This window comes from Suillus fuscotomentosus (assembly GCF_016647785.1).
Source record: "Suillus fuscotomentosus strain FC203 chromosome Unknown F5891scaffold_226, whole genome shotgun sequence".
In the NCBI taxonomy this organism is placed as follows: Eukaryota; Fungi; Basidiomycota; class Agaricomycetes; order Boletales; family Suillaceae; genus Suillus; species Suillus fuscotomentosus.
In genome coordinates, this window is record NW_024539738.1 from 1 (window position 1) to 20934 (window position 20934).

The 20934-nt window shown below is 46.7% G+C and overlaps 5 protein-coding genes across 5 annotated transcripts; 1 reads left to right on the forward strand and 4 right to left on the reverse strand.

The window, feature by feature from the left end:
* Nucleotides 1-2279: 2279 nt before the first annotated feature.
* F5891DRAFT_988500 (uncharacterized protein) lies at nucleotides 2280-4846 on the reverse strand (the record flags this gene model as incomplete). Its single annotated transcript, XM_041378008.1, has 10 exons — nucleotides 2280-2349; nucleotides 2442-2584; nucleotides 2633-2779; nucleotides 2827-3012; nucleotides 3071-3108; nucleotides 3158-3528; nucleotides 3566-3600; nucleotides 3674-3846; nucleotides 3906-4434; nucleotides 4475-4846. 10 exons carry the CDS (start codon nucleotides 4844-4846, stop codon nucleotides 2280-2282), a joined length of 2064 nt encoding a protein of 687 aa, XP_041216791.1.
* Nucleotides 4847-8154: 3308 nt separating this feature from the next.
* F5891DRAFT_967559 (uncharacterized protein) lies at nucleotides 8155-11428 on the reverse strand (the record flags this gene model as incomplete). Its single annotated transcript, XM_041376269.1, has 6 exons — nucleotides 8155-8438; nucleotides 8667-8765; nucleotides 8818-10234; nucleotides 10355-10666; nucleotides 10718-11008; nucleotides 11063-11428. 6 exons carry the CDS (start codon nucleotides 11426-11428, stop codon nucleotides 8155-8157), a joined length of 2769 nt encoding a protein of 922 aa, XP_041216792.1.
* Nucleotides 11429-11653: 225 nt separating this feature from the next.
* Nucleotides 11654-12231, forward strand: F5891DRAFT_1200231 (uncharacterized protein; the record flags this gene model as incomplete). Its single annotated transcript, XM_041368811.1, has 5 exons — nucleotides 11654-11723; nucleotides 11811-11830; nucleotides 11883-12073; nucleotides 12134-12141; nucleotides 12194-12231. The coding sequence occupies 5 exons, from the start codon at nucleotides 11654-11656 to the stop codon at nucleotides 12229-12231; spliced, it is 327 nt and encodes a 108-aa protein (XP_041216793.1).
* A 70-nt stretch (nucleotides 12232-12301) lies between these two features.
* F5891DRAFT_1283520 (uncharacterized protein) lies at nucleotides 12302-13002 on the reverse strand (the record flags this gene model as incomplete). The annotated part of the gene is made up of 4 exons (XM_041370571.1): nucleotides 12302-12618; nucleotides 12660-12759; nucleotides 12820-12895; nucleotides 12947-13002. The coding sequence occupies 4 exons, from the start codon at nucleotides 13000-13002 to the stop codon at nucleotides 12497-12499; spliced, it is 354 nt and encodes a 117-aa protein (XP_041216794.1). The 3' UTR covers nucleotides 12302-12496.
* Nucleotides 13003-18998: 5996 nt separating this feature from the next.
* Nucleotides 18999-20009, reverse strand: F5891DRAFT_1283522 (uncharacterized protein; the record flags this gene model as incomplete). Its single annotated transcript, XM_041370572.1, has 1 exon — nucleotides 18999-20009. One exon carries the CDS (start codon nucleotides 20007-20009, stop codon nucleotides 18999-19001), a length of 1011 nt encoding a protein of 336 aa, XP_041216795.1.
* Nucleotides 20010-20934: the final 925 nt, after the last annotated feature.

Consider the following 20934-nt stretch of genomic DNA (forward strand, 5'->3'; position numbering starts at 1 on the left):
TTAGTGAGGTACCACAGCCGAGTAACTCACCGCCCAACATGGCAGTTACGACCACGATTGTCCCATTTGTTGTATAGAATACGATATTGCCTGAAACACCCAATTAGCGGTCACTCTCATACTAGGATAAAATGCTCCGACTCACACCTATTGAGTGATTATGTAGAGCCAAGTCCAATGGTCAAATCGCACTCACCCCTACAAATGAATGTATTCATTGGATAGGAATGCAATGATTGTGAAATGCTCACTGCATCTGTCAACGAGACAAACGTAATGATTCCTGTGTTCCGCCGGTCAGAAGAATCGAACACGGTGCATGAGACATACGCAGAATTTGAGTACTGATAATGAAATATGGCTATCAGTACAGCAACTACTTTGTGGCCTCGATTGACATACACAGAATATGGTATTCCAACATAGCGTATCTAGACAATTTTGTAGTCAGCACAACCACCAACCGTTCATGCTATGGTATAATATGAGGTACGAACGACTAGGTACAGCACAGTCATGAAAGACCAGTGTTGGGTCTGTCACAAATTCATTGTTTTTGTTCTGATATGAGACTTGTAACTCACCCAAATGAGGTCAATCTATGACAATATTGTTAGCAAGTTGGGTGCTCCGGCGATAGCACCAACCTACCTCTTGTGCGAGTGTTAATACTGGACATATAATGAGAAAATCAGCAATTTAAGAACGCTGTGCTGCTCACCCAAATCGTATACCACCACGACGCCTGCGGCAACTGCGAAGCCACAAGTCAATACCAGATCAAGACATGACCAACTGATATGGCGAACCCGTCCAATAGCTGTTCCAAATATCCATATTGATGAAGGGCCACACACTGGGATCATTGTCAACTAGGGTCATATCCGAGGATGGAAGATGTTAAGAGTGTATAACGGTCTAGCGTTCATGCTAGATATACCAGCGGTCAGCTTGTTTTGCCAAAATCGTCATGATGGTGATCGGCCTATTTGAGAGTGGAATTTGATTTGCACTATGCCTGAATTGAAAATGTTCTCACGCGGTGTTCATTTCAATATCCAGAACCACCAGATCTTACTAATATCAAGAATACCCTGCATCCGAATCAATCTTCCTGTGCAAGTTTGCACCGACCCGGCCTTGTCTACATCTAAGTATCATACGTTTTCAACGTAAGATGACATAGCTCCCACTCAAGACCTGATTCAAAGGCTTCTAGAGTGTCTTTTTTGATTGCACACATTTTTTGTCCTCAGATAACTGACACACTGCCAGTATCAGCCGTCTGGGGTTTCACGCCCAGTGAGAACCGGACCTCACCATATCGACGGAAAACGGCCGAAATATTGATGAGCCACAGACGTAAGATTTCCGTAGATGAGCGTAGAGAATGGGACTTATAGTCGATTTTCTAGCGACGCTGTTCGACGGAGATCTCACGATTTCGCACCGATTCTCGCATATGATATTTCTGTCGACTATCGTAGATTCTTAAATGTAGTCATATTGCACAATGAAACTACGGAAATCGCATGAAAACGACGCTAATATACATTGCGAGAACAAACGAATGACACCGCAAAAATGAAATATACATAACTATACTACCTGCTGCAGTCTGTCCACCTGGTCCTCGCCAGCAACCCACCTGATGTCAACCGCTGCACCCATGGTGGATGCCAACTAGTATAGGCTGCCGGAAGAGATCTTGCTGATGATGTCGACTGTATTGCCGTTCCATATATTGTCCTTGACCTGAGAAAAAAAATGTAAACAGCTGTATCAGGATGAGTGCGCATTTAGTTGAGTTCATTACCAGCTTCAGCGCGTCGGGATCATAATCCTGCAAGACATAAATCAATCATGTGAAACATGTAGCATACATCTGCAAACCAGAATGATCTGTACAGAGCTGTACAGAGCTGTACAGCGCACAAGCTCTACAGCTTGGTCCCTACTAGCCAGTTTGTCACAGTAGCTCCTTACTTTGTGGATCTCTGTACAGATACTCACAGACCACCCAGTAAATAACAACTACCTGTGAAATTGCACATTTTTTCACTGTCTATGTATGTACAGACACTCACAGAGCACTCAGAGAGCAATCATTGTGCACACATTCATTTATGTACAGTTCACCCAAGGTGTTTAGGAACGATGGCAATATATTCAATCACGTGGTACGGAAACATCAGTATACTAGTAGTAGCAAAATACGAAACAAAAAACGGCTCCCAAACTATGGTAGTACTGTAACTCGGACACAGGAATGCGAAGACTTAGTCGAGGACGATTTGTAGATGGGTGTGTTTGGTCTCCTCAGCGCCATCAAGTTTTAGACATGCGGCCCTGGGTGAAAATAATCAGCATCCGAAATTTCAATAAAAAAAGGTTGTTCTTGCCATCCTGTTTCAGCCCATTCCTGAAGTTGTGATACTAACCTGGGACCGTGATATGGATGTTGAAGAATTTGATCGATCATTCTGACCATCTGGCGGTATATCGGGCCGTATTCCTTGGCGGAGAACTTGGGATAAGATTTGCCGTGACCGTTTTTGACGAGACCGTCGAGGACACAATTGTACTATAAAAATGTCAATACATGATGTCAAGGCAGAAAGTAAGAAAGTACCGCAGCGGAAACCAAAGCCAAACATGAGATGGGCAATTGCTTGCGAAAGATATCTGGCCTCTTCCGGGCAATTCGATACGGCCCTGTGTAAAAGAATCCAATAACTGCGTCACGAAGGCCAGGATGAGCGAAATTCCTTGTTTTGCCCTAGTGATTTTAATGTATGTCGTCGGAGTCAGTGCACAATCACTCACCAATGCATCCAATCCAAACCGTAAAAACTCGGATTCCGAAAGTAATTGCGAAGCAGCATTCTGGACCCACGTTGCACGTTCTTGAGCGGGGACTGATGCGGGGGGAACAAGTGAGTATGCAAGAGGTGCTAAGCCTATGGCAGTTTTCTTGAGTTCTGATCGCCAGGTCGAAAGATCGTCATATAACTTCAATAAAGACCTATTGTATCAGCGAGACTGTAAATTAAGAGAGCGAAACACGTACCAATCGAGCCATGTTACACTTTTGCTCCGGCCAAACCCCTGGATTGCAACATGAAACAAATTAGCGCAAGAAGAAGCAAACACGCACCAGCTTCGAATTGTTTTCCTTCCTTGTCCCAAATGACTAAAGTTGCGATGAGAACTTCAGTTACTGACCCTGGAAGATCACCAACAAAACTCGGGAACGGATCGTCAAGTGCGTGTTCCACACGACATTCTCCCTTGGTGTGCTCAAGGAAGCTTTTCCAGCGCGGCCCGTACCAAGCTAATAGAGTAGGTTTGGGCCCGTCTTCTGACCGTTTCATCTTTCTGTTTCTCCGGGGAGCCTGTTGGTCATCAGCGTGCTCGGCTACTTGATGAAGCAGCTCAAGAGTTTCAGGGTCGGGAAGGCGGGGCTGGCCATTTTTCTTGTGGTGGGACTCCAATACGTCGCTAGGCTTCGAGGTATGCAAACGATCACTGTGAGCCTCGTTCAGAATAAAAACCATTTGCTCACCTCAGAACATTGTGTCTGTTGTTGCCGTTGCACTCCTACCAAAGGATCCAGAGAGCCCTTAAGAGCAAAAAGAATAAGTGCAATGCCAGTAAATCCATGTCAGCATACCTGGGAGTCACTGTTCTGGTGGACGGTCGAGGATTGAGAGTTTGCTACAGTGTTTTTATTGAGGCTCGTCTGAGCAGCCGCATCATCCTCATCGCGGGAGTACTGAAAATCGAATTCAGGTGAGAGATGACGAATGACTCGAGGCTGCGAAAGTAGCGATTCGTTTGAGAAGCCTGTAAGATTGAAAGAGGGAACAACATCAGGTGGATCTCAGTACGATAAAGGAAATTACCTGGATGGCCATTGTGACGTTGGTACCCATTCTCATTGGTGTGCTCATCCTCGTCTGACTCATCCTCGTCCTCTTCCCTCTCCCCATCCTCGTCCTCATCCCCATCCTTGTCCTCATCCTCGTCTCCATCCTCGTCCTCGTCCTCGTCTTCGTCATCGCTGTCGTTGGTGCTGCTGACTTTGGGTCCACTGTTCAATAGCTGGGATTCTTGCAGTATAGGTTGACGCCTGACATTGTTGTCCTCCTCGAAAAGGGCCGGATCCAAGTTTTGTTCCACGAAGGTGGTGAGTGGCGGTATGATATTGCGTGGGTTTGGATCACGAGCTACTTTCGTAGCACGCTTCTTGACAGCCTTCGAGCCAACAGTGACATGTGGATTGTTAGCCTCGTGAAGACTACGGCCAGCACTAGGAGGAGCAACGAAACCAAACCTTCCGCCAGGTTGGTGCATTGAAAGACCAGGACCTGTGTTATCAATGCTCGCAGGACCATTGGTAACCGTGAGTGAACTATAAGGCGGAGGAACTGCCTGAATGCAAACATCAGCATTAGTAAAAATGAATACTTACATGCCTGACCTTTGAACGACCCTTCCGTCCTTTATGAGCTGGTTCCGGAGCCTGAGGGTTCACTGGGATATTAGGACTGAGGGACGTGGAGCCCTTGGGAGGACGACTTCGAGACTGAGACTCAAGGACTGCACCAATCTTTTCTAGCTGGCTGTTCCTACCTCCGGTCCCTGCATTGGGGCGGCCAGAACGTCGTGGAGCACCATCTTCAACTTCAGCAAGGCCAAGGGAAACAAGTGGTACGCTGAGTGTTTCGGTGAGGTCCGTAGCCTGACGAGATTTTTTGGGTACACCTGCCCTGCCAGTTGAAGCATCTGAGCCTTTGCGCTTCGACCTCTTCTTCTTGGGGCTGTTAATAGCACGAGGAGGCATGATTGCAACTACACAGAGGATAGAGAAAGAGGTGAAGCCTGAGTCTAGCGATTCATCAAGTCGCAAACTCACCAGTCTTTTATATAATAATATCATGTCTCGGCGCCGGGTGGACCAACAGAACGGCCTTGATGCGAGTAATGGACAGTATTACATTTCAAAAATGTGTGCAACATCACACTGAAGCGCGTACCATGTAATAATCAATGCTGCATGTTTTGAGTGACTCATCTTGATGAGAATAAATGTGTGAAGTCAAGTTGCCAAGAAACATAATTTATAAGTCATACAAGTCACAACAACCAAAAACGCAGTACATCGGGTCAACGTGAGAATGAGAGTACAACAAAGTAGTAATGAAAAACGATGTTTACGTTGAATAATCAGCCTGTATGTATGCTAACCGTCTGACTCGTTGTCAGTCTCCGAAATACCATCAGCCTTCCGACGCTTGGGTAATTCCATGGGGAACGATTGCGAAGCGGCACGCTTCTCGACACGGTCTGCGAGAATAGCAGCAGATTTTCTGAGCGTCTCGACAGTGGAAATGAGCTCCTCGTCATCCGGAAGGCGGTCAAGATGAGTGTTCAATAATGTAAGGATGGTGTTGAAGGAAACAGGGTTCTCCATGTTGTCCTTCAAAGCCGTACGCCACTCCTTGGCGAGAGGGATTAAGTCTTTGAAGTAAGGATGGATCTCGTCTACAAGACGGCGTTCCTCCTTCTTAGTTGCGAAAAAATTGCCCTTGAAGGCCGCGCAGGATTCGAGGTCCATGTTGTTCCAGCGATCAGGTATTGAGTTTCCTATCATATCCTGGCGTACCTGGCCATGGGGGCCACAGAATTTGATGCAAATCCAGATGAAGACGAAGAAAAGTGATTCGAGGTCGTCTGAAAAGCATTGAATGACATGCGATACAGGCAACGCCAAAGCGTTTGAAGACGTTTTCGGGATATATTTCGGTTTCTTTCCGCCCAGCGCTGCCTGTTGTGCATCTGAGAGTTGGGCAAGAAGCCCGCGAGACATGAACGGGATTGTTCCCTGTAGATTGGACGAACAGATCAGTACTAGACGTACTGTAATTAACTGAACGCACTTACCGTACCACCGATGGCATACTTCAGATCTGGGTTGATGCGCACTGCGAACTCCCAGTCGATTAGAAACCCTTTACTACCACCTCCTAACAGATCTACAATCATTGCGTTATTTAAGCTGCAGTCGCGGTGTAGAACCTTGCGTTCCTCCACCGCCGTGCGTTGAACTGAAATTAGATATGTCAGTTCAAAGATTGCCAATCAAAAAAAAACACTTTACTGATGACAATGTCCCTCAGCGCTTTCACAAACTCTTTAAGAGTTCGGAACATATGCAGGGGGCGAGCGCAGGGCGTCAAGACAAGTCGAACGTGTGAGCGACTGGTCCCTGCAATACTTAGGCGCTGCGGTTGTTTTCGATATTTGCTGGTCACATTGGGTTCTCCATTCGACCTTTCAACCACCCACCAATCCACCAACTCGGGAACGCCAGGGACGCCAGACATGCGCTTCAACATTTCGATCTCATTCAAGATCACCTGATCCTCCTTACCCTGAACCCAATGGTCTTTGATGATGAATTCCTTATCATCCAAAGAGACCAAGTAGCAGACAGTTCCGCGACTAACAAGGCCGCGACTCGCAAACAGGATCCTTGTGATTGTGTAGATCGTGTCCCTGACACGAATTTTGCCACACGGTTCAGGTGACTGAGCTGAATACGGGAATTGTGAAGGATGGGGTGTAGCAGAATAGATACTGTCAGGCTCCTCAGGCGCTTGGGATGCGAGGTTGAGAAGGGGGGCGCTGGAGATGGCAGTGGCTTGTACCAGGTGGGGATCCTCCAGATTCTTCATAGAAACGTGCATACCATCGTCAGCATGCGGCTCTGACTCGGACTCGGACTCGGACTCTGGCTCTGGCTCTGGCTCTAGCTCTGGCTCTGGCTCTGGCTCGGACTCGGGCTCTGAGTCGGGATATATCGTCTCGATGACAGCGCTTGGTGCACCCTCAACATCACCGGGTGGTGGATAAGGGAGCTCAGACGTGGCTGCAGCCATGACGTGATCTGCAGGTTGCCGTTTGGCAGGGAGGTTCTTGATCAGACGATAGTTATTGGCATGGCGTTGGGGAGGAGAAATGTGTCTTGTGAAGGAGACTGTCAAGTCATAGCCTATGCACTCGAGGCTGCCGAAACGAAGGGCAGCAATAATGTGAGCAACAATGCTTGGTTTTCGGTAGATATTGAAGGCAGGGGACACGACACCACCGGCATGATCGTAGAAAAGGACTCTGAGCTCCCGGTACTCGTTGGTGAGTGATAGTACAAGCGCAAAGCGCCTCCAAGGCTGCTCGCTCAGCATGAGATATGCATGACTATCAGCAGCTTTCACGAGTCGCAACGCAGGTTGATATGAACTGTGCGTCAGCTCAGCCGATACCCTGATATTCCCCCAATTTGCTGTGATCTCGTCTGACAAGAGGAGATCGGGTTTCCGCTTCACCTCACTACCAGGTAATGCTTTATGTGCGTGGGCCGCAGTCCACGTGCGCGTCGCAGTGGGGTTGGCTAGTAGTTTGGGCTCTGCCTTCGCTAAGCAGATAGCCAAAGCGTTGAAGAATGATGAGAAAATTTCTTCGTGAGTTGCTTTTGCGGTTTCGCCGGTCCCTGCATTGCCCTCCGAATCTAAGCTTTCAGGTGGTTGAGAGTGAGTTGTTGATTCAGATTCGTTTGTGGGAGCAAGAGTTGGAAGGTCCCAGTTCCATAGCTGCGCATCAGTATCGTACAATGGCACCAGGTCATCTGGTGAATTTTTGCTGAATTTTGCTTTGGTACGTTCGTTGTGATAAAGGATGTTTTTGAGTGGGATCTGGAGCGTAGATAGATCCGGTAGAGGTATGCTGAAAGGCTGAAAGATATGAGAGAGCATGTGTCCTAGCGATTGCGAATTAGAGGGTTCATCTTCCTGCGTAACTAGACGATTTAGTTCCTCGGCCGTGTACTTGTTCATTGTAAGGGCATCGCCTGAAACAGCGGCAGGGAGCGAGACCAATGACGACAACTTTATTCCGTAGCCACCCGTCCTGAAAAAGAACTGAGGTGGCATTTGTTCGGTATACTCTAAGCTATAATATGACAACGGTGGGAGCAACAAGATGCCCTTATCGCACGGCGTCACTACATCCATCAATGCTCGTTGAACTAAGAATATATCAGAAAGAAGCTCGTTGACAACCAATAGCACAAAAGTTAAAAATACAGGCAGGAAGCTACATAGAGAGCGGAAAGAATGTGTTCTTGTCCCAAAATTTATTTACCCAAAACTCTGACGCGTGCTCCATGCTGTTCTGTGAGGTAAAACGGCTGTCTGCACTGGCTCCAAAGCGAGGAATGAGATTAACAGGAGCCTTGATCTGCGTCAGTGGTATAATATCGCCCACTAATGTACCGTTGGAACGTTTCGCCCTTCTGATCGAGTGCAACTGTGTGGCAGGATCACGAGCGCTTGTTGTACCATCAAACCGGTGAAGGTACAACAATTCAGATGGTGAGTCTGAACAATATGTTGGGTCTTGCAGAACCTAGCTGCTATTCGACCCTAAAGGGTTTCTGGACCAGGCTCAAGGCTCAGAGGAGAGGAAATATCATAGAAAACTACTGAGCACTCAGACTCATACTGGTAACTGGTGAAAAGATTGCTTGATTATGTAAGCTACAAAAGTGCCAACATAAAGTAAGGTAAAAACAGTCTCTACAAGCCCAGCCAGAAATGAATCCCTACACCGGTACATATAGACAAGGAAACGGTCCTCCCATGACCAATCCGTGTTGATTCTTCCAACTGGACGCATGATAAGTCTAATTTGACCAATTGTGTGACCTGAAAGATAACAGTGAGAATGTATTCAGCATGATAGAAGGTTGTAACATACCACGAAGACCATGAGCAGGCCAAAGGCACCCTGACTCGTTGTTCACAATAGCTGAGTCGTACCTACCAGAGTTCCAGACATCAGAAGGCGGCACACAATTCAGGGTCTGCGCGGGCCGTATGATGCTACTGTCGTGAAACTCTGTGTCCTGTAGGCGAAGTTTGAACCAGATTTGAATTTTATCAAATGGCAGGGAAGCAGTAGGTCCAGCCCTCCTGGCTCCCCCAATTGTGTGGACATAATTCTGTCCGTGGGTAGCTTCGCGACGAAGAAAATCAGCAATGGCCAGCCGTAAGTCAGGAAGGCCGAATTTGATAGCAGCATCGTTGATGGAGATGGATCTGATGGATGGGGAATATGTGAGATGATAGGCCGTGCGTCCGATGACGAATGTGCGCAATGGCAGAGGGACAGTCCCAACCTCCTTATGCTGGAGGATCTTCGCAATCGCAAAGTAATTGGTGATTGGGCGCGAATGTCCAGGACATTTTATAGTGGCCGTAAATTCCGTGGGGAGGTCATCATCATCATCCGCATCAAAGTCAACATCATCACCAATATTGTCATCCTGTAGCCTCGAGCTTGCCATACCATCCACGAGACTCATTGCAAGGTCAAAGCGACGGCACTTATCAACCCGGTCGAGATGTCGACAAATTTGAGGATCATAGTTGTTGTTGTTGCTTGATCGCGCGGGGTCTTTAATCTCTGTAATGTGTGCATGCTCTGTTGTGTCTGCAGTCCATTGCATGGCGACACCAGTGTTGCGGATGCTGGGAACTATACTCTGCATGAGCTCCAATTTTGGAATGTACCAGTTATCGATAACTTTGTTCTTGTTGCCTCGACGAAATCCTCCAGCTGTGATAGCGTGTTTATTGGCGTGAAATTCATCGAGGGCTCCAGAAATGCGCTTGATGTCGTCTTCATCAATACGTGGTGACTGGATGAGATACCGAAATTCCATCAATGCTCGGACAGCAGTGATCACAGCACTAGGTGCTGCGTCCGCACTGACTGCAACGATCGAACGCTGAATGTCACGTTGAGTTCGACCTGTAACCTGTTTTAGCTTGGAGATACCACCGTAAAAATGACGAAAGCCAGTGACGGGCTGCAACACAGAAAACCGGAAATCAATTTCCATATCCCCGACCGCACAAATCATCCACTTGACGTCGTGATCGTAGAATTCTCGGTGAATGAGATGCAGAAATTCTGGAGTGAGGAAATGAGACAGTTCACCAAGGGTCCAGTCCTGCCAGAAAGGTTTAGAGACACCGTTCAGGCGAAATTTCTGCGCTTCGCGAAAGAAGGCTTCAATATCGTTGGGATCTGCCCTTGTTTGAACGACAGCCAGCTGTGCAAGTGTGGTTGATTTCGTGCGAGGTTCGTGACGGAAAGGGTCTCCGAACTGCTTGAACATGGCCATGGTGACCGGAGATGTTTTCCCACCGACAGTAGCTAGCATCATAGCCTCTGGAGTGTCGACAATATAGCTTGCCAGGGGGGTAAAACAATAGCGGCTATGTCCAACAGGGTCTGATAACATGACTCCTTCACGTGCAGCCTGCTTGAGTGGACGCAGGACGATATCTAAACATTCATGAATTAAGCGATCCTCGAGTACACCTCGCATGCGTTTATTCTTATGTATAAATTTAGGTACGGGGAGCAAGGCGGTGAGTACAAAGGAGTTGGATGATGTCTTGAGTCGTGTGGACATGTTGATATTCGCAAGGCTGACGAGAAGCGGGTGTGCAACTCTGTCACCCGTCATCGTGGATATATTCGTTTTGTCGGATGATAGAATGGTTCCAAGGAGTGTTGCGCCTTTGGGTAGGGCAGACTGTTGAGAAACCATTAAGTTCAGCGACTGGTGCAAAACATGAATATATACCTGCATATTCCATGCGTCATCACCTGTCATCCATTCTGAATATACACGACACAAGCGTTGTGCAGTAGTATAGACCCTGCGAGGCGTGAAGTCTAACCGATCGTGAAAAAAGGGATGATTCAGAATGGCTGAAATACAGTCCAAGGGATCACGCCAGTACAAAACGACGGGTGATTTGGTGGGATGACTCGTAGAGAGCACTTGGGACATCCAGCGTGGACCACTGGGCAACATTTCTGCTCTGCCTCGCAGTTCCTTGGCCGAGGAAAAAGATATTGGAAGACCCTTAATCTTGACAAAAGACTTATCATCGGAATTGTAATGAAAATGAAACAATTTGCTTACTATGTCGAGTGATAAAAAACTGTCTATCTTCCCCATGCTCAATCCTGAGCGCAGTAACCACGATGCAATCTCCCAATCCTTCCGGCCACTGAATGGGTAATAGGGATTCTTGGCACAGTACACACTATTCTCATCAGAATTGAATAAGTCGAGGAAGGTGTACCCCATGCCATACGTCCGAGAAGATTCGGGATATTGGTCGACGAAATCTGAGGCACCATTCGGAAGTAATCCCTCCTCAGAGGCCTGGCCACCACTCTCACCGCTACCTTCAAATGACTCGTCTCTATCTCCGAATGTGAACTCAACCTCAGCCTGAGGCCCACCACCGGGAATATTCGGTCCGTCCAAGTCATCTGTATTCATAGAATCGTCAGATAGGTCCCACAGACGTATTAAATCCTGTAGCCAGGTGCTACATCCTGAGCGAGGCTGGCTCATGTGACGAGCAACAGCAACCTGATCTCTGAAACTGGCTTTACCGCATGAAGGACACTGGAAATTGGACATGATGGTCCTCGCAAAGTCCGACACTCGTGAGTCGTGAGAAGCCCAATTCATAATCAACAACTTACTCTTTGTTTCTCTGAAATGTCAGCCCCACCAATCAGTCTTAATCTCAGCAATGATATCCCATCATCATCTTCGCGCCTGATGCCTTGTACGCGCACACACTCTGTTCAGCAATGTCCAAGTTGTCACTCGTGTTGTCACGATTCCAGCGGTATTTCTGACCTGTACGATATAGCCGATGGTATCAGGTCAATGGTAAGTCAATCATATTGTATCGCATTCGCTCTAAGTAACATGGTACTTACAGTCAATCAACGACACCGATGAACTTGAAGCCAACCTCGTCATGGACCTAGCGAGGGCGAGGCGGGATGTATTTAGGGCGGAGAAGGTGCTAGCGGATTGTGTAGTGCGAGAATGCGAAATCATGGCGAATCTTTCTAAGCACCAGTCCGACGTTTCGAAGAAAAAGCTCGACAAAGCAGATATAGGATTAGGGTATATGCGAATTACTTTTCAAAAATACGGTCTTTCTCACCGTTCACTTGCGCCATGCAGTTTGCAAGGTAAGTCATATCTGTTCACATTCGCCACTGCAAACTTCATGTCTTATCACAGAACAATCCAACCGTCGTGTATCAGTAATTTTAGACTGATGACTCGAGCTATTCTTATTCTTTTGTGTTCAAGTTCGGCGCGCGCATTAGTAGTACTAGTATGTACAGTACTACTACTATATATTGGTATTTCGTTGAATATAATGTTTGTATCGTAATTGGGGACAATGTGCAAATTCAAGCTAGCAATTAAAAGGAAGTTCCGAGCCTGCTACTACTAAGTACTAAGTACTAAGTACTAGTACTACTAGTAGACTTCAACACTTTAAAAAGATTGAGGCCGTTGAGCTGGAAACCATTGAATTTATTTTGAACAGTCTGACCCGGTTGTGAGCTCTGTGACCACTTTGGCGTCTGGGGCTGTACGTTCTGTGAGCTCTGTCGCCACTTTGGGTGGCTGTGGGAAACTGTCGAAAATTACCATATCTGTGAAGAAATTTCTAGTTTGCAGATGTAGGAGTACGTACCAGCTGCTTCTCTTTCATCAGGCCAGACCAGTAAATCCTGAAATTGGCTGATGAGCCATTTGCGACAATCTGCTTCAACCAACGGTGTGCGCAGAGTGACCTAAGCCCAAAATTCCAGGTCAAAGGTTGATACAATGTTCTAGATCGACACATGACATACCTTCCGTTCTTCGATGTACTGGGTCACTGCAGGATTGGGGACAGTAGATTCGCGTTTTCGCTCAGCAAGCTTCGCACTGCATGTACCCAAGTCAGTGCCAGTTTGAACAAGGTCTTTGAAGACTTACAGAGGGTTCTTGTTATGGGGAAGGAGGTCTACAATCCCATCAGTATCTGTGAACATAATACAAGCACGAGTTGGCGACTTACCATGGTTGCACATGTTACTTATACAGGTGTTTCTGTGTCCTCGGTGCTCGTGTCGACAGTGTCATTGCCATGATCGAGACGGTCTTGGGGAGTGGTATCTGCTGTGTTTGCATGTATGAAGCTTCCAGAGAGTTGCTCGCGTCATGAGTAATCGATAATCAGCGAAACACAGGGCACAGGAAGAGACATGGGCCCAGGACCAGATCAACCTGGGATGAAGCCATCGTACTAGTATGTAGTTGAAAGTAAGGACGCGCGTCGCGTACACTTATCAAGTTAAAAACAACACAAACAAGTGACAAGTGATTCGAATTTCGCTGTGTTCGATTGATTGATTGACCTATGTCTGCAAAAATGTGCAAGAAAATATTGACAAAATTGTGTGTTTGCTTCTTTTGATCGAGACGACGCACGTCAACTTTCTCGATAATATGCTGAATTCACGATTTGCGTAGCTTTGACAATATTTGTAAATATATCCATCGTTTTCCGTCGATACGGTGAGGTCCGGTTCTCACTGGGTTTCACGACTCGCTGCCGCTTCTTCTTATGCTTCGCTCGGGTGGTGGCATGATAGAGCCGACGTGACCTGATCAAAGTATGTATATCAAAATATTCAAGTTGTAGTCAGCGCCTTACTGATACTTTCCCAGGAGCGTTTGATACCTTCCGGGTCCTGACTTGAAGCCCGCTTCCTATCTCTACTCCGCATTCATTCTTGACAGAGGCATATGCTCACCTCGTAAGTCTGTTCTAAATCGTCATGCTCTATATCGTCAAATCATGCTTGAATAGACGTCGATCAGCGATATTGTGCCAGTAGCACCCAAAACGGAATGAACCTGGATATCCAATAATCTGGTGTGACGCCCAATCACATGAGCCACCAACTGTTGTCCCGCTGCCTACTCGGCCACCTACCACGACCGCAGACCTTATTTCGAGCTCGAACGATGAATATCAAGGTATATGTCCAGACTCGGATGATGAAGATGCGAATTGGTTTGATGATGGTGATATCACGGACCATGTGGATTTAGTTGGCGCAAAAACAAATGAGTTTGAAGCGGGTGAACATATTGTCATATCATCCACGTACCTCCTCAATATTCTGTCAGACTACCCCATACAACCCATGGCTACTCGCGGAGGTGACAGGTCTGTCGACAGCAAAAGTGGCGGCCGATCAAGGTACAACTTCATCCTCAATGAGGAATGGTCATAGGTGGTGTAAATTACAGTCAATTTACCTGCAAATTAGCGCAAACCAGCGCCAAAAAGCCATGGGTCAATTAGGTGTAATTTACACTTGGCCTTCGTAGAGGGTCATGCTAACTCACCGGTCAATTAGCGCGGGAACCCTAATTCCCCGAGCCCTAGACTCGGAGTCGGCGTTGAACTTGACAGCTCGTGCTCTCAAGTTCAATGGCGACATCAGAGAGCTATAGTAGACCTGGTCACGGCTTACCCCGATAGGCTTGGCATGGACGTTAGACGAAAGGAAGCTTGTCACGGTCGCCGCTATTCCTCGATAACCACCAACCATTTAGTCCCACTGTGGGCTCGACCCGTGCCTTTTCTCTATTGTGCATCTTCACACAGGGCCCATTGTCGCCAATAGTGCAGTATGCAGACAATAGATTAGTCTTTGCGTCTAATGACTCTTCTTTTGTAAAGCAATGTGCTTGTTGATGTACGTTGCACCTCCCTCTCCCTGTGGAAATCGATTCTAAATCAAGAGATACCGCTCGTCATGGTGGGCTTATGTGCGCCAACATGTAGGATGTGGTATAGTCCGACGCGAACATAATTTGAATTTCTTTTGTTGTTGACTGGGCATTTCGTGCACCAGATGTACTTGTGGCTTTTCATCTTGCCATGCTTTTCCTCTTGCTACTTGGTGCAAGTCTGGATTACCGACTTCCAGTACTTAGCGATACAACAAGAAATGGGTTCCTCTACGTAAACCTCGTCCAGAATATACTTTGGAGACCATAATTAGAATAAATATGACGGATCCTCAACCAAATATCTCCTCCATGGGGAACACTCGACAACCATTTCCTACACAGTACTACTAGTTGGTACATGCACACGCTCCTGGAGGGCGATTGAATTCATGCCAGTTTCCGGGTCCAATTCAACTACGAGTTTAGCGTGATATTGTCGAACGCTGAGGATGAGGCGTGGTCCCAGTACAAACATCTGCACGGACAATAAAATTTGAAAAGCATCATTGAGTATCGCAACTGCTGCAGAATTGGAATTCTACAGAAATGATGAGCAGTGGTCACATGTAGATGTCAGTGACATGTTGGCGCACCTCGAACTTTGGAGAGAGATTGACAAGCTGGATGCAAGAGACACCGGCAAAGCTAGCACATGCGGAACTTGAGCAGAAAACGATAAGTACATTCGCATTACAAGCTCACTCCGCAAAATAAAGCACGTGAGATTCTATCAGCACTCTGAAACAGTCCCCGATGGGCGATCCCGTCAATGGGCCGAGTCGTCGCAGGTCACGTAAGTGCTTCACAGCGATCCAGACTGAGAGACACAGTGCGATGACCTCCCAAACAGAGTTGAGGATCCAGATCATTGATATCAGAAGCTGGCTATCCCCCTCGAATCCGGAATGGCACGTATGAATACCAGAGATTATCACTTCCCCTGGTATCAGTCCAATGAGCTGTGTTCTTCAATTCAATAATTGAAGCTTACCCGATACGAAACCATACTTGAGTCCTATGATCGTGATTACTCCGCAGGCAATGTTTACAGCCAGGAAGATGATAACAAGAAAGATAAGCATCCTCCTAGATCCCTGATACATTGCATGCAGCCGAGCAATCATGATGACTTGGCTCATATTTCAGTCGAGGCAATATCAGTGCGCATCTGGGCAACTCACTTCCCAACATGGCAGTTACGACCACATTTGTCCCGTTTGTTGCATAGACTATGATATTGCCTGAAACACCCGATTATCGGTCACTCTCGTACTAGGATCAAACGCTTTGACTTACACCTATTGACTCATTATGTCGAGCCAAGTCCAATGGTCAAATCGCACTCACCCCTACAAATGAATGTATTCATTGGATAGGAATGAAATGATTGCGGAATACTCACTGCATCTGTCAACGAGGCCAACGTAGTGTTTCCTGTGTGCCGCGGGTCAGAAGAATCGAACACGGTGCATATGAGACATACCCAGAATGGTAGCACTGATGATGAGAGACGGGCCATCAGTACAGCAACAACATTTTGGCCTCGATTAACATACACAGAATATGGTATTCCAACATAGCGTATCTAGAACATTTTGGAGTCAGCACAACCGCCAACCATGCTATGGTATAAAATGAGGTACGGACGACTAGGTACAGCACAGTCATGAGAGACCAGCGTTGGGTCTGTCACAAATTCAATGTTCTTGTTCTGATATAGGACTCTGGGACTCACCCAAATGAGGTCAATCTATGATAGCTTTGTTAGCAAGTTGGGTGCTCTGGCGGCAATAGCATCGACCTACCTCTTGTGGGAGTGTTAATACTGGAAATATCATGAGAATATCAGCGATTTCAGAACACTGCTGCTCACCCCAATCGTATACCACCACAAAGCTTGTGGCAACTACCGTGACAAGTTGATGTTGGATAGATCGAGACATTAGCAAACAATATGACGAACCAAACCAATAGCTGTTAAAAATATTTGAATTGATGAAGGGCCACCAACTGGGATCGTTTGAGATTATGGTCATATTCGAGGATGGGGAGTGTATAATGATGATCTAGTGTTCATATACCAGCGTTCAGCGCTCTCGAAGGTTCCAAGGGTCCCAATCACACATAGACATGTAGCACGACACGTGTTAGACGCATTCATTCCATTCCGTTCAGCCATAGCAGCCAGAGGTTCCTCGTCCTCTCGTGAGCGCAGGGTAGAGCCGGGTCCAGTGCTTCAAGTTTTATCGCCAAAATGGGCATGATGGTGCATTTGACACTCTCGAGGCCCTTGAAGTACATAGTCCTTGATTGAATAAAAATAGATTTTCAAACCATAACTGGTGAATTGGAAATTGAAAACGATTCTATTTGTATTCCCACTCACATGACGTACGTGACGGCATCGAGTTCAAACCTGATGCCAAGCTCATCAATCTAAGCGTGATTTGTGCACTCTTCCTCCGCTTCGGAACAAGAACCGCAGCATGATACCAGTCCATCCACTGAATTTACCCTCGCGGGTACGACCCTTTCAGAGCACGTCGATAGCAACGCCGCCCTGCTTACATCTGCTTACTAATCTGCACAATCAACTCCGCCGTAATCAATCCTTGCAGTTCACTTGGGAAAATGGTCCCATGCCAATAGTGTCGTCTTCATTGCATTCTTCATTCACGCGTGCTCTCGCCTCCACGTCTCTTATTCCTCCTTCATCTATGTGTTCAAACAGTCGACTAGTCATTACGTTGCGGAGCCATTATTCTATCAGCTGTCTGAGCAGTGAGCTCAGACACACTACCTCTACTTTCTATTCCACTTGCTTTCCATTCGTTCGGTCCAAATGACTGATAATTCAATGGCCTTAAAATCGGTGTCGGTCATACTTGTGCTTAGCCGCGGCAGGATCGATGGGCTTCAATAGATCTTGCAAAAACGCAAATTCGACGCACGATTTGCATTCGCATGCGCGCCACGCTACGATGGTGCAATTAAGTGTGGTCGATGCCTCATTAATAGTTTGACAAATGTACTTGAGGCTTTCATCTTCTTATCATGCTGTTCAGCTTGCGACTGGGTGCAAGTCTGGATTACCGACTTCCGGATGCTTGGTGAGGTTCGCGAAGACGGTGCAAAGCAGCAGCATTAAGTTTCGAACAAGGGTCATCAAGGGAAGCATTTTGTAAAGCACGAATAAATTCAATTGTATCCTTCATCTTGGGGAGTATTGCGAGAGTTGCAAGCTTGTCGACATCAATTGCAACACGTTGGTGCTCTGGAAGAGCTTGGGCAGGTGGAGGACCCGGAGATGGTGACCGCCGCAGTACAAAGTCCTCGTCAGGTGGAGGAGGACCTGGAGATGGTGACCGCTGCAGGAAAAAGTCTCCGTCAGGTGGAGGAGTGGGAGAGTGCCGTGGAAGGCTCGGATCTGGCAGACCGTCATCGTCGATGTTGTCATGCTGACATTCAGAAGGACCTGCTTGTGAAAAGTTGTGATTGGACTGGAAGAAAGCAGTGAATTTGAGAATAAGTATCTGCGGCAAGTAGATTCAATGTAAAACAAGAGGCACTTACCATCGAAGAACTCGTATCATCTGCTGACTTTTCTCGATCAAGATGGCGAGCCTCTCTCTTTCGACGAGTTTCTTCTCTGGCTTCTTGAGCAGCTCGCCTCACGATAGCCTGCTGAGCTTGTCTGCGACGTATACTGACAGGCAGAGAGGAAGAAGGCCCAGCCTCGGCCTGAGCAGGGTTTTTATTCATAGTACTAGTAGTAGCAGTAACTGTAAGCAGGTAGGAATACCTATGGCGCTGGATCTGTTCAACTAGGGTTCGGCGATGCCGAATCTGACCTTGCTTGCCGAATCAGAGTGGTCTCACGCATTTCCGTATTCGGGAGGAGTTTGAAATTTGGCAAATGCCGGTATTGCTGCCCTCCATGAATTGATTCCCTTTTACTTTTGCGGGTGGCTATGGTTATCGGACGGTGCTTGTAGCTCTGCCCTCCTCACTTAGTAACTGCCTTTGGTGTACCGGGTGGCGAACGGTGTAAATAGGTGGCGCTCGCACAAGCCTAATCATGTCTCCTGTTTATCTCATTATGATGCATATCAAGTTCTTGTACCCACTCGTTGCTGCCCTCAAAATGACAGACATGCCGAAACACTTATTTCTGCAGAGTTACAAATATTGAGTACATTTCTGCTTTTTAGTAGTAAACATCTGATGCCAATCGAAATCCTCAGTCGTGTTCCTTCTCTTTTCCCTTGGTGACTGTCTGTTCCTCTGTATGGAGTCTCTTGGATGGAGGAGCTTCTGTTGGCGGCGGCGTATGGTGAGTAGCCTTCATTGTACTGGCAGGACCGGCACGAGGATCTGACGTGTAGATGCTCGTAGTCGTTTTCCCCCGCTGCAATATCAAGATCTGCTCAATGTTTGCGCGGAACGAATCTTGTGGTGGCAGATTTTTTGGGAGGTATAAGTGGTGCAGTGTGAAGTGGATCTCAGCAATTGCATTGCAGAGTGCCTTGTTAACATTTTCAGGCTCGACGAACTTGTTGTTTTCATCATAGACACGTAGTGGCACGGCTTTGTAGAAAGCTTTGATAGTGGCCAGGTCATCACTATACTGTGAGTCGACAGGCCAGTTTGCGGTTTCATCATCCATCTTTAGCTCTTCTCCCGTGCCGACAGTATGTGAGCCATGGGGATTTTCCAAGTCCTCCAGATACACAGTGCGTCGACTGGCTGTAGGGGAATCGGGAACAGCGTGTTCCTTATGGTTGTACAGGTAAGCTTTGAACAGTCTTACAGTCGAATTTGTCAAGCTCACCCTTTTTTCAAATATGTTTCGTGCAAATCTGACGCTCTGCTCGTCTAATAGCATGTCTTTCTTGTTATGAGACACTGCTATAGCATTTTGGATGTTATTTAACAGAGCATGCGTTCGGGCGAAATCTTCATCGAAACCGTCTTTGCCATGTGTTCGTCCCCCTATGAATTGGTACTTTGCTTTCTCCATTCCTCCGTACTTAGATCCCAGGAAGGACCCTATGGGTGAGCATTGCAGCCGAAAGTCGACTATGTGCATGACGGCTATGCCTACGAACGGCTCGTCGGAGTCTTTGTCAGTCAAGATGTGTCCTGATCCACCATGACGCCACTCAGCACACTGCAAGATTTTGGCGTTGATTGCGTAGTTTGGGTTTTCTTTTAAAGCTCTGTGGTGTGCGGCAAAGTCGAAGATCTTCATGGTTTGTAGTTGAGATGTTCATTATAGGGGTATTGTCAAGCGACATCTTGTTTGTAATGCATGATGTATGTTCTTAACATAAATGGCGCAGTTTGGTATGTCTTTTTTTTCAGCATGATACGTCTAGCGACTTAACAATTTTTAGCTTCTTATCTAGAACCGAGCGTTCATCATCATGAGTTGTTTGTCCAATTGTGAGCCGTTGCCAGGCATCTATTTGACAGGTGATTCCTCGCTATTTTGACATATTCTTACATTGATAAGTTACAGTGATCCTTCAACGACGCGGATCGCTGCATATTCATGCATGGCACAATTGTAGTTGTTCAATTCTGCGCACAGCTCCTGCCGTTAATATTTCATCTCTTCTTGCACAATTTCGTGGTCAAGTTGATCTTCGAGGTATGTGGAATCATTTCTTAGTGTAGATAAAATCATTCACGAGATGTAATAGTACTTGTCGGGTGTCTAGCTGATTCATTCGGAATCTCGTTGATGTTTATCGAAGATGATGATGTGGCGCATGAGCTTTTGGGTGGTTCTCGTGGTTGTAATTGCTCACAGCAGTAAATTTGTACCGAGTTCTTATTAGCTGCACGTTGTACCTTTTTTCTTGTTTTTCCCTATCTGCTAAGTGCTCATCCTTCGTGTTTTTGCAAACGTGCTGGGTTGTCGAAACCAATTATGTAATCTCTAGGACGCACTAATAAAATCAACCTTGTCAAAGTATGTACGCTGTGTTCTAATAGAAACTCACTGAATCATGAAGTGTAAGACAATGTACTACACTTGCATAAGATCAAACTGATAAACAGACAGTCACGAGCCATGCAGTCATTGCCGAAGCTGTAATGGAAAAACTGTGGATTACAGATATAGATTCTATCAGTCGCACATGCCGCATGATGCATGAAATCGGTCGAGA